The 15,892-nt window shown below is 44.9% G+C and overlaps 1 protein-coding gene across 2 annotated transcripts in view; it reads right to left on the bottom strand.

Moving 5' to 3' along the window:
* minar2 (membrane integral NOTCH2 associated receptor 2) overlaps positions 1-15,892 on the bottom strand; it is a 54,269-nt gene that overhangs the window by 24,670 nt on the left and 13,707 nt on the right. The window contains exons 1-2 of one of the 2 annotated variants that reach the window (XM_077542855.1): positions 11,636-11,685; positions 82-263 (exon numbers count right to left, since the gene is read on the bottom strand). In XM_077542855.1, coding sequence (XP_077398981.1) covers positions 82-174 — 93 coding nt within the window. In that variant the 5' untranslated portion in view covers positions 175-263; positions 11,636-11,685. Of the gene's footprint in view, positions 1-81; positions 264-11,635; positions 11,686-15,892 lie in introns of those variants that run through there. The other variant, XM_077542854.1, reaches the window with a different exon arrangement.

Below are 15,892 nucleotides of genomic sequence, written 5' to 3' on the forward strand. Positions count from 1 at the left end.
ACAAAGACAAAACCACAAACACAAGCATACAACAGAAAGTAAAACCTTATTTCAAATGACAAATCTCGTTTCTGCTCCAACCTGAACCATCCTGTTAGTACCCGGCAGCATCTTCACATCCAGCATCAGGAACTTCTGTGGGTGATTGTTGTTTGGTAGAACAGGGGTGACCATTCTGGCTATGTCCTTATATTTGCACTGTCAGCTTTAGCCTCAACCAACCCGGCCGGCATGGTGGATTTCAGTATGGTAACAGGTGTGCTCTGTAATAATAAATGAGAAGCGGTATTTATGAGCCTGTATCACTTGCAGGTGTTTGTAACCTGATCAGATCACTGTGAAAGGCAAATAATGTAGAGAAAGAAAGCTACAGTAAGTGCTGTAATTGTGTAATATTTTTTGGGGAGATTTATTGTTCATTGTCATCATCATTGTTCTCTCTCTCTTTTTTCTTTTCTTTTTTCTTTTTTTTAATGTGCGTGAGTATGTGCAAGTGCAGGTGTGTGTGTGCATATGTGTGAGTGTGTGCTCATTAATTTACCTAAAACCTATTAAAAATCCCATACCGTTCACCTAAACCGAATACTTCAGAATCCAGCTAGAGTCGTGAAGTTGTCAGGAGACCCGAGGAAGGCTCAAAGAAAAGAAAGGAAAGTGAAATCCAGCACCGACCAACACCTTCTACCCACCGGGTTACCAACCAGAATCTTTCACCAACCCCAGAAATATTTAAATTCCAACAAATTAGGGAGACCTCAAGAGACCAAAGGAAAGACTGGGGAAAGGAAGGAAGGATAGATGAAGCAGAGTGAGATCCACAGACATCAGTCCCCACCGATTCAATGACCAGAAGAAGAAGCAGATTGTGTTTGAATTTCGGTAGATGCTGGTGTGGTGGATCTGGCATGCATGAAAACCTCCACCAAAGAGGGGAGCCGTCGACCCCGGCCAGGACAGAGCAAGCACAATCCCCCAGGCTGCAGCAGCGACAAGGCACAACACACGGGCCCCGCAAGGGTCACCGGCCGGAGAGCAAACCCAGGAGCCAAGAGCGCCCCCCCACCCCAACACGGCACGCGCCCCAAGCCCAACGCAGCAGAACGGGGCACGGCAGGCTCATCCGGCACCCGACTGGCCCACAGCCCCCGCTCACCCTGTTACTGAGTTTGCCAGCTCGCCGATTGCCGAACTCTACCCCTACACCGTGGATGTGACCCCACCCAGTGTATATACAAGTGTGTGTGGTGCATTAAAATTGGGAGCAGGTGAGATGGAGCAGAGGGAAATTATATATTTTAACTACAGTGGAACTTAAGTCCAGCATGCTATTCAATCTCCATTTTGTTTATATTTGGGAATAATTTTGTTTGGAAATTGCATCGGAAATCCGTTTAAGGGTCAAATTGTTGCTTCATAAAAGTACATATAAGTTACCCACTTTTAATCGTAAAACATAAACACAATAAAACACTGTTATGTCTTAATTTTGGTATTGTCAATGGTCTTACTGCGTTGAATGTTGGTTTAACCAAATTCACATATTTCACTAACTGTATGTATTCTTCTCATGTTCTTCTCTTATACCCCATGTTGAAGCTGATACCTTTTTGGAATTAGGTGTCACAAAAAGCCACAAAAAGTAAATAATTCAGAGTTAATTATTTGATGCTCATTGGATCCTGTGAATGTTTTTGTCATGCAAGTTTTTGTGCTACTTTAATGGTGTATTTTTGCAAAGAATGTTGGTTGGATTTAGAATTATGCCCACAAATCTTGGTTGCAGAACGCAGGAGAGTGCATTGTAACTGTAACATACCTGCCAACTACTACGGTGTTGCCGTAATGAGTACGGTTTTCTTGAACCCATTACGGTGTTACGGTTGCATTACAAAAACTACGGTTTTCCCCTTGAAAAAAAAAAAATTAAAATCGTAAATAAAGAATGAAAAACATTCCACCACGAGATCGCGAAGTACAGACGCTCCCCAACATACGAACGAGTTCCGTTCCGAGCGGTCGTTCGTAAGTTGCTTCAGCGCTATATTTTGTATTATAATTTATGTTTAAAGCCTATATAAGTATATTGAAGGTTTATATAAGTATGTTTAAGGCTTGTATACAAATAAACGGCATTGGTTTGTACTGAAAAAAACTTTTAATAAAATAGAGAGAATACGTACAGTACAGTGCAATGTTAGAGAGAGAACGAGAGACACTTAATGGAAGAACACGTCGGAAGAAGTTGAGGGTCGAGGAGAAGAAGATGCGGGTTGGCGAGTATCTCCCTTGGAGGATTTATTCGAAACTGGCCGAAAGAAGCGATCCAACGACGACTGCACAGCTTCCTTTTTTTTCTTCATAAATGACGCGGTAGCACTGTGTGGCATCATTTATTTGATTTGCAACCTTTGGGCAAGGTTCGATGTTTGGGTCTTGCTGCTCGAAGAGTGCGAGGGCTTTATCTATCAGCGAAAACCCCTCCGCCAACAGTTTCGCCTCGAATTTCTTCACGGGGGGAAGTGTTTCTTCCTCCTCCTCCTCGACACGTTGCAGAGCCTCCAATGAGCTCTCACAGCGCCAAGCGGCGGTATTAGCGGCGGAAAGAAGCACTACGCGCAATACAAAATCTTAACTTACAGCATCTCTTTACGGACATTTTTCGACATGTACTGTACGCGCAGACATGTTCGTATGTACCGTTGTTCGTAACTGATGACGAGGAAAATGATGATGACATCATCTGGATACAAGTGCCACAGTGTGACCCATTCGAAAGACCAGTTGAAAAAATCAAAACGAAAATTTGTTACTTCTTAGCTGCATTTTAAGCCCTGAAAATGCTAAAAATCCTTTGGCTTCAGGGGGGCTTCACCCCCCTGAACCCCCCACCGGACGTCGACATGCGGCCCCTGGACCCTAGCTACTAGGCTTTTTCACTTTCAAAAGTTGGCAGGTATGCTGTAAGCCTCTGCTCCTGGTTGACAAGGCCAGAGCAGATGCTCATTCCAAGTTACGACGACCACAACATTGCATCACTTTGAAAACTTCTGTATTTCAACGCCTTCAAGGTGTGCAAGTGATATTGCGACACACTCATTGTTCTGCATCACCTGATGACAGGCCTGCACGAGTACTTTTTAATTATATATTGATTGTAATATTTATGTACAATTTCATATTCGCTGGTGTCGGGCCAAAACCTTGAACCTCCAAAATAGTCACTTAGTTGTAAATAGACACAGGCATTCAACGTTGGTTTTCGGCTTACATGCAGTGATTTCTCCACATTCTATGACCCTTTTGATGATATTATGGACCGTAGATGAAGTCCCTAAAAATCCTTGCAATTCATCGTTTATACATTAATCAATTTATTGTTTATACATTAGTCTGCTCGCGAGATGGGAGGAGTAAGATGGCCGCCCTGTCGTTTCAAAGGCTTGCATGGGCATGTATGGGCTATCGGCTATCCAGTAGTATATACAGAGGAAATGAGTGAGACGAACACAGTGACGAGTGATTCCAGTACAACAACATCACGCAAAATATTTTGCTGTAAAAGCTAAGGAGGTTGCGCAAAACAACTACGACACGACTATCCGCCATTGTTGACACACTGGCAGTTCGTGCGCAGTCATGCGAGAATTGGAGCATACATCATCAAACTGGAAGAGTACCCGCATATGGTATCCACATTGGAACGTACGGGGCGCGTTTGAAATCTTTCCACTCTGGAGCTTGGTTCCAAAAATGATGAGTTTCAAGCTCTGAAACGGTGCCGTCGTGTGGACGAACTGCCCAAACGGTAAGAAACTTTTGCAGATACATTGAAACTGGCTTGCGTGTGGGCAGGGCCTTAGTCTGCTGTCAGTCCGTGTGGGGGCATTTTTAACATGCACTCAATGATCGCAATGCGTCCCTCTTGCGCAAATTGCAAAATGGGGCAATAATATGTCATATGCAGCACCCTAATCTAAACACGGTATTCTGATGAATAATGTGTTTGTGGAATATGAAATAAAATGCAAAATCCACAGTTGCTCACGGCTCAGCTTGCAAACCCGACCTGGCCAAACTCAAACAGTTGAGGCGTGATCAGACGTGAAAAAAAAAACCTTCTCTCTCCCCACCTACCCCCCAAAATTATGAACTACTCTTACAGGAGTCCATTTCAACACCAAGACTAACCCTGAATAGCGAGTTGACATAGACTGAGATAGAAAATTCTGCGTTTTTGGTTCCAGGACAGCTGATTTGAGGTAGTTATATCAAAGCAGAGTAGTTTCACCTGGCGTTGCCACTACACTAAAAAGTCCACATCAATGGAGCCCCGATTCGTCGAGTCGCCATGGCAACGGGGAAATGCAGTGCGCGGCGCCGCCCTCTGCTTTCGCTTTTTTTTTTTTACCCCTCTCAACTGAAAATCTTGATGCGATCATATGGCGAATTTGAATATGTTTTTAGAAAAAAAGTGCAACACCGCAGCGGCTCCCTATAGAGGAAGGCGGTGTGGGAGAACGTTATATATATAATAATACAGGACAAACATGTTGAATGGTAGCTCATACATACATTTCATTTTGATGCAATCCTGCGGGGGAGAAGCGCACTTGACTTAAGATGAAATATAAAAGCATTATTCAAACGGTTATGAGAAAAAAGCGGAGTGCAACGCACAATGCTGTGATGTGAGCGCATGACTACGGCTGGTAATGTTGCAAATATAAGGACAGATTAAGTTGTGTATGTAGATGATGGACTGTGATGTGAAACAGTACTGCTCAAAAAGATAACTGTCCGGAAATGCCAGCATATTTATGTGCGGTGTGATATTCATTGTGAAAAACCTGCAACCGACCACGTTTGTTTCATGGAACATGTTACTGACCAAGAGCTTAAATGACCTTTGTGAAATAGACCCCAGCTCTTTTTTTGCAACAGGAACAGAGGTTGGAATTGAGTCTTGTAGGTGTTTTGTCAGGTCTGCGGCCCCGGCCCCTGTGTGTGTGTGTGTTTGTGTGCGTGTGTGTGTGCGTGTGTGTGCGTGCGTGCGTGCGTGCGTGCGCGCGCTTCCAGGTGTGGTGCATTGGAGTCGAGCAACAGGTGTTCCCAATCAATCAGCTACTCTGCTTAAGCTGGTCTCTGACTCACCACACTGCCAGATCGTCACAACTCCTGAATGAGTTCGTACATCCAGCCACTCCTTTGAAAGTTAACGTAAGCCTAGACTTTTCATCCTGATCTGCATTTCCGTCCTTGTTTTCAGCCTGACATCCTGCTCGCGCTCCTTTAATGCTGCAAGCGCCTCGCCACCCAGAACCAGCTCTCAGCACCCAACGGACCACAACCCTCCTCCAGGCCATCCACCCCTGCTCCAATAAAAACCTTTATCAACTCATTCATCCTTGTTTCTGCATTTGGGTCCCCCGTGAACCGTGACATGTTTCAGCAAACCTCTGAGCAATAATTTAAGTATAGTAATACTAGAGCAGTACAGAATGTGTAATGATTTCTGGTTGAGAAAATATTTTACTTTTGCCAAAAGGGTGATGCTTTTAGAAAGTTTGAAAAATGGATGGATGGACTTGTGTCAAGAGAAAGAGTCCAACAGTTGGGAAGGGAATGTGTTGAATAAGTGAATGGGCTGTGGAAAAGTTACAACGGCAAAAACATAAAGGGGACCAGCTGCAAGAAGATGCAGCCTCCTACCAGGTCCAGCAGAGCAGTGAAGCTTCAGTTTTGGTTCAAACTTTGGGCACAGTCCCCAGGTTTCAGTCCAGATTAGACTCCTATCTTTCAATCACACCTGGCCTGCATAAAAGCAGGTTCAATTAGTAATCTGGTGTACACAAGGAAGCATTCAAACACAAGCTGCATTATAAATATCAGCAGCTCACTGTTCAATGTTCAAATATTGTATAAAAATATTAAATACAAAAATCTGCAAATATAATATTTGTTATATTAATGCGTTCATCACAGTAATTGAAAAAGAAAAAATAACCAAGAAATTGGGCTCTAAAGGACTTCAATTACGTTCCAACTTCACCACACGGCAATACACAATTATTAATGGCATTTCACTTGATGGATCATATTCAGAGAAATATCGCATGGCACACGCGACTAACCACATCTTTATTGTAAGGAACGTCCTGGAGGTAAAAAGAGTGTCAAATAGAGGGATGAGCCTGAAGCTAGGAATCGAAGGTGTGATGATCAATGTTGTTAGTGGGTATGTGCCACAGGTAGGATGTGAGCTGGAGGAGAAGGAGAACCTTTGGTTGGACCTTGATGAAATGATGCAGAGCATCCCTAGTAGTGAGAGTTGTCATTGGTGCATACTTTAATGGACACGTTGGTGCAGGAAACAGAGGTGATGAGGTGATGGGCAAGTTTGGTATCCAGGAGAGGAACGGAGAAGGACAGATGATGGTTGACTTTGCAAAAAGAATGGAAATGGCTGTCGTGAATACTTTCTTACAGAAGAGGCAGGAACATAGGGTGACCTACAAGAGTGGAGATAGGAGTACACAGGTAGACTACATCTTGTGTAGACGGTGTAATCTGAAGGAAATCAGCGACTGCAAAGTAGTGGTAGGTGAGATTGTAGCCAGACAGCATAGGATGGTAGTGTGTAGGATGACTCTGGTAGTGAGGAAGACAAAGGCAGAGCAGAGGACGAAATGGTGGAAGCTGAAAAAGGAAGAGTGTTGTATGAATTTCAGAAAGGAGTTGCTTCCAAATGACTGTACAACTACAGCAAATGTGCCCAAGAAGATAGGTAGGGCAGTCCTTGGTGTGTCATCTGGAAAGAAAGGAGATAAGAAGACTTGGTGGTGGAATGAGGAGGTGCAGAAGTGGATCCAGTGAAAGAGGTTAGCTAAGAAGAAGTGCGACACTGAGAAGATTGAAGAAAGTAGACAAGAGTAAAAGTACTGGCAAAGGCCAAACAAAGGGTTTACGATGACTTGTAAGCTAGGTTGGACAGTAAGGAGGGAGAGACTGATCTATACAGATTGGCAAGGCAAAGACAGGGATGTGATTTGACCAAAGTGAAATTATCTGAAAATTTAGCCGGGGGTCTGGGGGCCGCATATCAACATATTGAAACCTGAAAAGTGCAAACATGATCATTATTACGTTATAATATTTTTGAAAAAAAGGGGAAAACTGTCAAATTAATTTGAAAAGTTTACCACCTACCTCAAAATTCACGACTCTATCAGCAACTGGTACAGGTTGTTGGGGTGGATCACGTCTCTCTATTACCGCTTCCGATTGTGATGTCAATAAGGGATGGAGGCCGTAAAGTTTTGGAGTTTTCGTTTGGGCACCGAAACTTCCAGCGATGGAATAATTTGTTGTTCTTGACTGGAGTTCTTTCACGTGGTTTTTGCTCTTTTCGTGACTTTCAAGAGCTTTGAAACTTCTCCCACCATTGTCAATGGTATCATGGCACCAAATGCAAAGCGCTTTCCCGGCACGATCGATCTTCCGAATAAAGTCACTGAACAAATTCGTCACAGTCTTCTTTCCAACATTTGTAGATATATCCTTCTCTAACCAGTCCCATCGAAACTTGTTTACGATCTTGTCAATTTCCTTAACTCGCGGAGCATCTTTGCGTTCGATCACGGACATCTTTCTTTAAACACCCGGCAAAAACGTGTGAGAAATGAACAATGGCATACTCCTATGCCTTTATAACTAGCGCGTTTATTGGTCAACACGGAGACTTCAGCCAATCGCAAGATCCGTTTCACTTCAGCCAATCGCAAGATCCGTTTCACTTCAGCCAATCGCAAGATCCGTTTCATTTCAGTTATGGAAACACTAAAATGGAATGCTGTAGAGACGAAATCGGAAATTTTAAATTTTTATTTTTGGAGATAAAAAAAGCGGAATTCCGCGAATTAGCGGAAAAATCACATCCCTGCAAAGAGACAGAGATGGGAAGGACAGGCAGCAGGTTAGGGTAATAAAGGATAGGGATGGAAGTTTGTTGACAGATGCCAGTAGTGTGATGAGAAGATGGAAAAAGTACTTTGAAGAGTTAATGAATGAGGAAAATGAGAGAGAATGAAGGGAAGACATGACTGTTATGGACCAGGAAGTAGCAAAGATTAGCAAGGATGAAGTGAGAAGGGCATTGAAGAGAATGAAGAGTGGAAAGGCACTTGGTCCTGATGATATTCCTGTGGAAGTATTGAAGTGTCTAGGAGAGATGGCAGTAGAATTTCTGGCTGGGTTGTTCAACAGGATCTTAGATAGTGAGAAGATGCCTGAGGAATGGAGGAGAAGTGTGCTGGTGCCCATTTATAAGAACAAGCGAGACGTGCAGAGTTGTGGCAACTACAGAGGAACAAAGCTGATGAGCCACACAATGCAGCAATGGGAAAGAGTAGTTGAAGCTAGACTGAGGGCAGAGGTAAACATTTGTGAGCAGCAGTATGGTTTCGTGCCAAAAAAAAGAGTACCACAGATGCAGTATTTGCTTTGAGGATGTTGATAGAGAAGGTCAGAAGGAGCAGCATTGTGTCTTTGTAGATCTGGAGAAAGCTTACGACAGGGTGCCCAGAGAGGAACTGTGGTTTTGTATGAGGAAGTCTGGAGTAACAGAGAAGTATGTTCAAGTGGTGCAGGACATGTATGAGGACTGTAAGACAGCGGTGAGGTGTGCTGTAGGTGTGACGGAGGAGTTCAAAGTGGAGGTAGGACAGCATCGGGGATCAGCTCTGAGCCCCTTCTTGTTCACTATGGTAATGGACAGGATGACAGATTATTTTAGACAGGAATCTCCATGGACGATGATAATTGCAGATGACATTGTGATCTGTAATGAGAGCAGGGAACAGGTGGAGGAGAAGCTAGAGTCATAGAGGTTTGCCTTGGAAAGGAGGGGAATGAAGGTTAGTCGTAGCAAGACTGAGTATCTGTGTGTGAATGGGAGGGACCAAGGTGGAAGAGTGAGGTTACAGGGAGAAGAGACCAAGAAGGTGGAGGAGTTTAAGTATTTAGGGTCAACAGTCCAGAGCAATGGAGAGTGTGAAAAAGAAGTAAAGAAACGTGTGCAGGCAGGCTGTAACAGGTGAAGAAAAGTGTCAGGTGTAATGTGTGATAGAAGAGTTTTAGCTAAAATGAAAGGAAAGGTTTATAAAACTGTGGTGAGACCAGCAATGTTGTTTGGTCTGGAGACAGTGCCACTTAGGAAGACAGGCAGGGCCTTTCCCCGCTGGGCCTGGGGTTCGGGGGTGCCGCCCGTCCCCCGGTGCTCCCATTTCTCCTTCTGCCCCCAGTGTTCTGTCCCACCACGCGGCTGGAGGTGGGGAGGGCGCGGGTGGCTGGGTGGTGGGTGCTAGCGGTGGGGGGGTGTATGGGGGTTTGGGGGCCTGGGGGGCGACTGGGGCTGGGTTGTGGTGGGTGGCCGGGGTGTGTGGGGGACGGGGGTTCGTGGGGGGAGCGGGGGCTGTGGGTCGGTGGGATGCCGGCGGGCCTGCGCGGGCCGTGTTGGGGTGGGGGAAGCTCCTGGCTCCAGGGTTTGCTCTCCGGCCCGGTGGTTGTCCCTTGGCGCTGCCGTGGCCTGGGGGGTTGTGCTTGCTTTGTCCTGGAAGGGGTCGACGGTTCCTCTCTTTGGTAGAGGTTTTCATGCATGCCAGATCCACCACACCAGCATCTATCGAAATTCAAACACAATCTGCTTCTTCCTCTGGTCGTTGAATCGGTGGAAGCTGATGTCTGTGGATCTCACTCTGCTTCATCTATCCTTCCTTCCTTTCCTCAGTCTCTCCTTTGGTCTCTTGAGGTCTCTCTAATTTGTTGGAATTTAGATGTTTCTGGGGTTGGTAAAAGACTCTGGTTGGTAACCCGGTGGGTAGTAGGTAATGTCTGATTGGTGCTTGATTTCACTTTCCTTTCTTTTCTTTGATACTTCCTCAGGTCTCCTGATAACCTCACGACTCTAGCTGGATTCTGAAGTATTCGGTTTAGGTGAACGGTATGGGATTTTTAATAGGTTGTAGGTGAACTAATGAGTATACACTCACACACATACACACGCACATACTCACGCACATACAAAATAAAAATTAAAAATAAAATAAAGAGAGAGCGCAATGATGATGGCATGTCGAATCCGTAAAATTACCAAATGAATAATACTGAGCTCTCTCAAAAAAAATAAAAAAGACAGGCAGAGCTGGAGGTGGCATGTGGTTTGCGCATCCTGCCCCCGGCCGGTTGGGAAACGCCCCGCTGATCGCTCCTCTTAACTCACTGCACTAGTTTTGCACAATACACTTTGTTAATAGACACATAACAGACACGTTGGGGGGTGGGGTAGGGTGGAGACACCGTCTTCACCCTACAACTCCCCTCCAATTTTAATGCACCCCACAACTGGGGGTGTGGGGGGGGGGGGTTCATCGGTTATCGGTTGGGGCAGATCTTAGTATTAAACAGTACTGCGGTCATCCATCTGTATCCCCGCCGCGTCACCACGCCCCCCCTATTTTTTTTTAATGCACCACATACACGGAGTGGGGGGATATATCATTTCCCTCTGCTCCATCTCACCTTCTCACAATTTTATTGCACCACACAAACACACTTGTATATGCACTGGGTGGGGTCACATCCATAAGCTTTCACTAAGTACGCTGGCGTGACGATTGGGGCCTTTCCCCGCTGGGCCTGGGGTTCAGGGGTGCTGCCCGTCTCCCGCTGTCCCATCTGCCCCCAGTGTTTCGTCCCACCACGCGGCTGGAGGTAGGGTGGGCGCGGGTGCCCTCATCGCTCCACTGTCCGGCCCCTCTCTGGCACCGATGCCTGGGTACAGGGGGTCCCCGGGGTTTTGGGGTCGCTGTTTGGGGGGCTGGCATTGGTTGGGGGGGGGGGGTAGATGGCTGGATGGGGGGGGGGGGCTGGGGGCGGCTGGGGGGTTGTGCTTGCTCTGTCATGGCCGGGGTCGACGGCTCCCCTCTCTGGTGGAGGTTTTGGAATTTAGATGTTTCTGGGGTGGGTGAAAGATTCTGGTTGGTAAACCGGTGGGTAGTAGGTGAGGTCTGGTTGGTGCTGGATTTCACTTTCCTTTCTTTTCTTTGATCCTTGCTCGGGTCTCCTGACAACCTCACGACTCTAGCTGGATTCTGAAGTATTCGGTTTAGGTGAACGGTATGGGATTTTTAATTGATTTTAGGTGAATAAATGAGTACACACTCACACGCACGCACAAATGCACACACACACCCGCACATGCACGGTCTCACGCACATACAAAAATAAAGGAAAAAAAGAGAGAGAGCAATGATGATGACATGTCGAATCGGTAAAATTACTGAATGAACAATACTGAGCTCTCTCAGGAAAAAAAAAAAAAAGAGGACATGAAGGTAGTTGGGGTTAGAGCAGAGAATGCAGAAGACAGGGTTAGATGGAGGCAACTTATTCGCTGTGGCGACCCCTGAAGGGAAAAGCCAGATAGAAAACAAGACGACACGCGACTAACCACAACGAACAGCCAGATAGCGGCTACGCTAGGCTAGGTTTACACATTCAAATGAATGGGGAGACTGGACAACATTACTGGCTAGATAATTCAAACAATGGGAGGGAAAGCTATGTAAACACAACTCACCAATTCCGTAATTTAATCGCATACTTGGCTCCGTTTCACTCGCTCCGGTAGTCGGCTCCTACAGTTCGACATTACTTGCATTCAGTTTTAGATCCTTTGGTATTAGTTTAAGCAAAACAACATCTTTCACCAACCCCAGATAACAACATCTGAATTCCAACAGGATTAGGGAGACATGAAGAAAGGAAGGAAGGATAGATGAACGCCAACCTGCACTAATTCAGTGACCAGTGGGAGAAGCAAATTATTTTTGAGTTTCAGTAGCTGCTGGTGTGGTAGATCTGGCATGCATGAGAACCTCCAGAGCCGTCGACCTTGTCTTGACAAGACGAACACAGCCCCCCAGGGTCCACTGATGACAAAATGAGACCTACTTGCATCATGTGAATATGCTCTCAGATCGTTAGCACCACACTATTCTACTTTATATTAAAAAAAAAGCAGTCTTTCTTTTTCACTTATAATACACTTCCACAGAAGGCACTTTTTCACAACAACCAAAAGCTGAAATACTCAATACAAAACCATTACTTTACAGTAATGTATTTTCCAGTGAAGTCAATTCAGTTAAAGCAAAATTAAAACAAACTGCACTACTGTAAACACAGGAAAACACAACTGTGTGCATTTGGGCTTATGGATCCTGGCGTCTGTTGGAGTCTGGCCACAAGATCTCAACAACATCACAAACAATGTCTTCCCTAGCTAAACATCAGGGAAAATATTCCTCTGTGTGCGCCAAATCCATCCCTAAATTGGTCTCCACAAGCCCATTCTATAGGATTTAGAAATGGTGAGTAAGGGGACAAGTACACAAGCTCATATTGATCATGGTTGGCTTTAGACAAGAGCAGCCCGATGGGAACTAACATCCCAGTCGACAACAACAAACCTGGGCTGCTCTGGTCTATCTTGTACCACTGCATCATAAAGTGCATCTAAGAAATTTCCCCCATGCTGACCCGGGACATGCACATTATATTTCATCCCTGTTGTCTGTTTTTGCTGAGGTTGAATCCAGCCTAGTCAATGTAAATACATTCATGAGGCTGGGCAGCTCCATCCATGTCCAAGATTCTCTGTAACGAAAAAAAATATTGTGGATATTGTGGATTGTTCTACTCAACACACACAACAACACTTAGAGAACTGCTACATCCCACCAAACACATGTATATACGTATGTGGTCCATGCTTGCAAAGTCTTTTTTGTAGCGGGGTGATTTAATTCAATTTTGTAAGTGTTTTCAGGTGTGTGTCTAAGTATCTTCAATTAAACAACGTGTGTTGTATTTTGAATAGATGTGTTTTCCCAATTTCCCCCTTAATATGAAAAAAAAATCTACAAAATCAATCTAAATATTTCACCATACAATTAAAAGCAACCAAAAAGATCTATTGATAAATGGACTGCTTTTTATACAGTGCTTTTAACTACACCATATGGAGCCCAAAGCTCTTTACAATGCCTCACATTCACCCATTCACACACCAATGCCAGACTGCTGCGATGCAGGGCGCTGCCTGATTCATTGGTTCAGTATCTTGCCCAAGGACATGAACCCACAATCTCACAGATGTGAGACAACCACTCACTGAGCCATGTCGCCCCGAATACAATAATCAAAAAATTGGCAAAAATCATCTAAATGTTCTTTTCATTAATTGAAATTTAGGAGTTAGAAGTTGGGACAGCCACCTCCCAATAAACTAACATATAAAAGATGATTTGTATAGATTCAGTTTAATAGTATCTCAATTTATGTCTTGTGAGATCTGTTGGAATGAAGGATTCTTACCATTTGCGTGTTCATGCCATTGATTAATAAAATATACAATGAGATCAGTGAATTCAGGCATTTTCTTTACATTTATTCATGAAATCGCGGACAGGAGAATGGCAGCCACCCTCGCCATTTTGTCTCTCTCACTCTGTCGTTTTCCGCTCCGCCTGTGGATAATATCCTCTTTGTTCCCCAATGTTACCTCCCAGAGTCACATGACTACGCCCCCATTTGTCACAATGGGTTATAAAACCGCATGCTTCAATCTGTATGTCTCACGACTCGTCTTATTTGTGCACAATCCATCGTAACCTTACGTTCTAAACTTAAACCTAGGTAGCCGAGCCACAGACACGTCGCGCACATATAAGAAGACAAACAAAGAAAACCACGTGGCGCCAGAACACCGCCACGGAACTTAACAAACAAACGCGTACACCAAACAAAGACAATGCCTCTTCACTCAGATCTCACGTACAACGTAGCTAAATTTAGCCGACGAAACCCGTCGCAGAGTCCACGACAAACAGAATTCATCCAACAACAAGGATAAATAGTCCTCTTACCATATTAACTCGGCGCCATTGGAAGTCTGTTCGTCGGGACCCCGCCACGAGCCACGTCGAACGGCAGAGCTCGAACGTCGTGGTCACCAATTGTTGGAATGAAGGATTCTTACCATTTGCGTGTTCATGCCGTTGATTAATAAAACATACGATGAGATCAGTGAATTCAGGCATTTTCTTTACATTTATTCACGAAATCGAGGACAGTAGAATGGCAGCCACCCGCACCATTTTGTCTCTCTCTCTCTGTCGTTTTCCGCTCCGCCTGTGGCTAATATCCTCTTTGTTCCCCAACGTTACCTCCCAGAGTCACATGACTACGCCCCCTTTTGTCACAATGATCTCTCAATATAGTTGGTCAACCATACTCCAAATCAAAGCAATTTTGTCCAATTCTAAATAGTTATAACTAAATCAAAACAGTTATAATTTAATTGAAACAGAATATTTCCTTCAGATCTTAACAATTACTATCTATGTAAGGTCTAAGCACTTCATTGTTTTTTAAAATGTGATTTTCATTGTGGGATAGCAATTTCAAATAATTTGATATATATATATATACTGTATATAAACTGAAAAATGAGAAATACCAGGTCTTCAGTCTACAAAAAGAAATTTAGTAGATGCTACCCAATTCATTTATGTTCCTTGAATCAACATGATTTATTCAGCTAAAGTCAAAGTGTTTGTGGTGGATGTTAAATGTGTATGTGTTTCTGATGCGTTGAACGAACATGATTTAATTGATTTTGTCAAATGTAATGTCTATTTTGGCTTCCACCAGAAATGGGGGGCGCTATAGTTTACCCAACAAGACAAGCAGAAGAAGTGAAAAAAAGACCGCAAGTGGTGTGTGCCTGGCTTCGAGTGATACCAAATTCACCATTTTGGCAACGGCCAAGGAACTAGATGTAAGTAAACTGTCTCACTCAATCTGAAAAACAGGCTCTTTGAGCAGAGGTGCTGCACTGCTATTTTGTCTGTTTGAAAATGTATTTATTATATTATCTCCAAACTTGTGTTTGCTAGGTGACCTAACAACAACTGACTTACCACACAAACAATTTCAATCTACACTTGTAGCCCTTACTATCGCAAAAAAAACAATTCTTGTTAACTGGAAAAATAAACAAACTCTGAATATCGACCAATGGTCTAACCTCCTCATAAATCACATTTTAATGGAAAAAATATCGGCCTCAAATAAAAAACAAATATCAAAATTCATAGAAATATGGTCTACGTATATAGAATATTTTAACCTAATTTTGGTTATTTAATTCTGCCTGTTAGCGAGAGCCACCACATCGTGATAACTTACATTGATGTCTCTGCATTTGACAGTTTGTAACTAATGGTTGTATTTTTATAGTCAGGAACCCAGTTGCTGCCAACAGGATCAAGCAGATTCACCTCCAATGGGCACTAAGGGCTAATGTTCGGATTCACTGCATGCCAGGGGACTAACTCTACAGGTGCTGTCCCCCCCTGGCTGGGCGTGGGCGGGTCTGCCCCTCTGTTGGCTGCTGGGTGGCGGCTGCGTCTTGGTCGTTCCCTGGGTCTCGTGGGGGTGCTGTGTTGCGGGGCTCTCCCTGGTGTTCGGGGCGGCGCCGCCCCGGCGCGGTCCGTCGCTCTGGGCCCGGCGACGCGGGTCGGGGCCTGTGGGCCGCCGGGGTGCCCCGTGGTTCCCTCTCCCCTCCCCCTTCCTCCCCCTTGCTTCCTCTCCCTCTTCGCCTCTCCCCGCCCGTCCTCCGCCTCACGGTCCCTTCTCCCTCGTCGCCCTTCCTCCTCCTCTCCGGCGGGGGTGGGAGGGGGCGGGGGGGTCGTGGGGGGGAGTGGGGGTTGTGGGCCGGTGGGGTGCCTGGTGGGCCTGCAGTGCCCCGTCCTGCTGCGTTGGGTTGAGG

Source organism: Vanacampus margaritifer, chromosome 14 (genome assembly GCF_051991255.1).
Source record: "Vanacampus margaritifer isolate UIUO_Vmar chromosome 14, RoL_Vmar_1.0, whole genome shotgun sequence".
Taxonomy (NCBI): Eukaryota; Metazoa; Chordata; class Actinopteri; order Syngnathiformes; family Syngnathidae; genus Vanacampus; species Vanacampus margaritifer.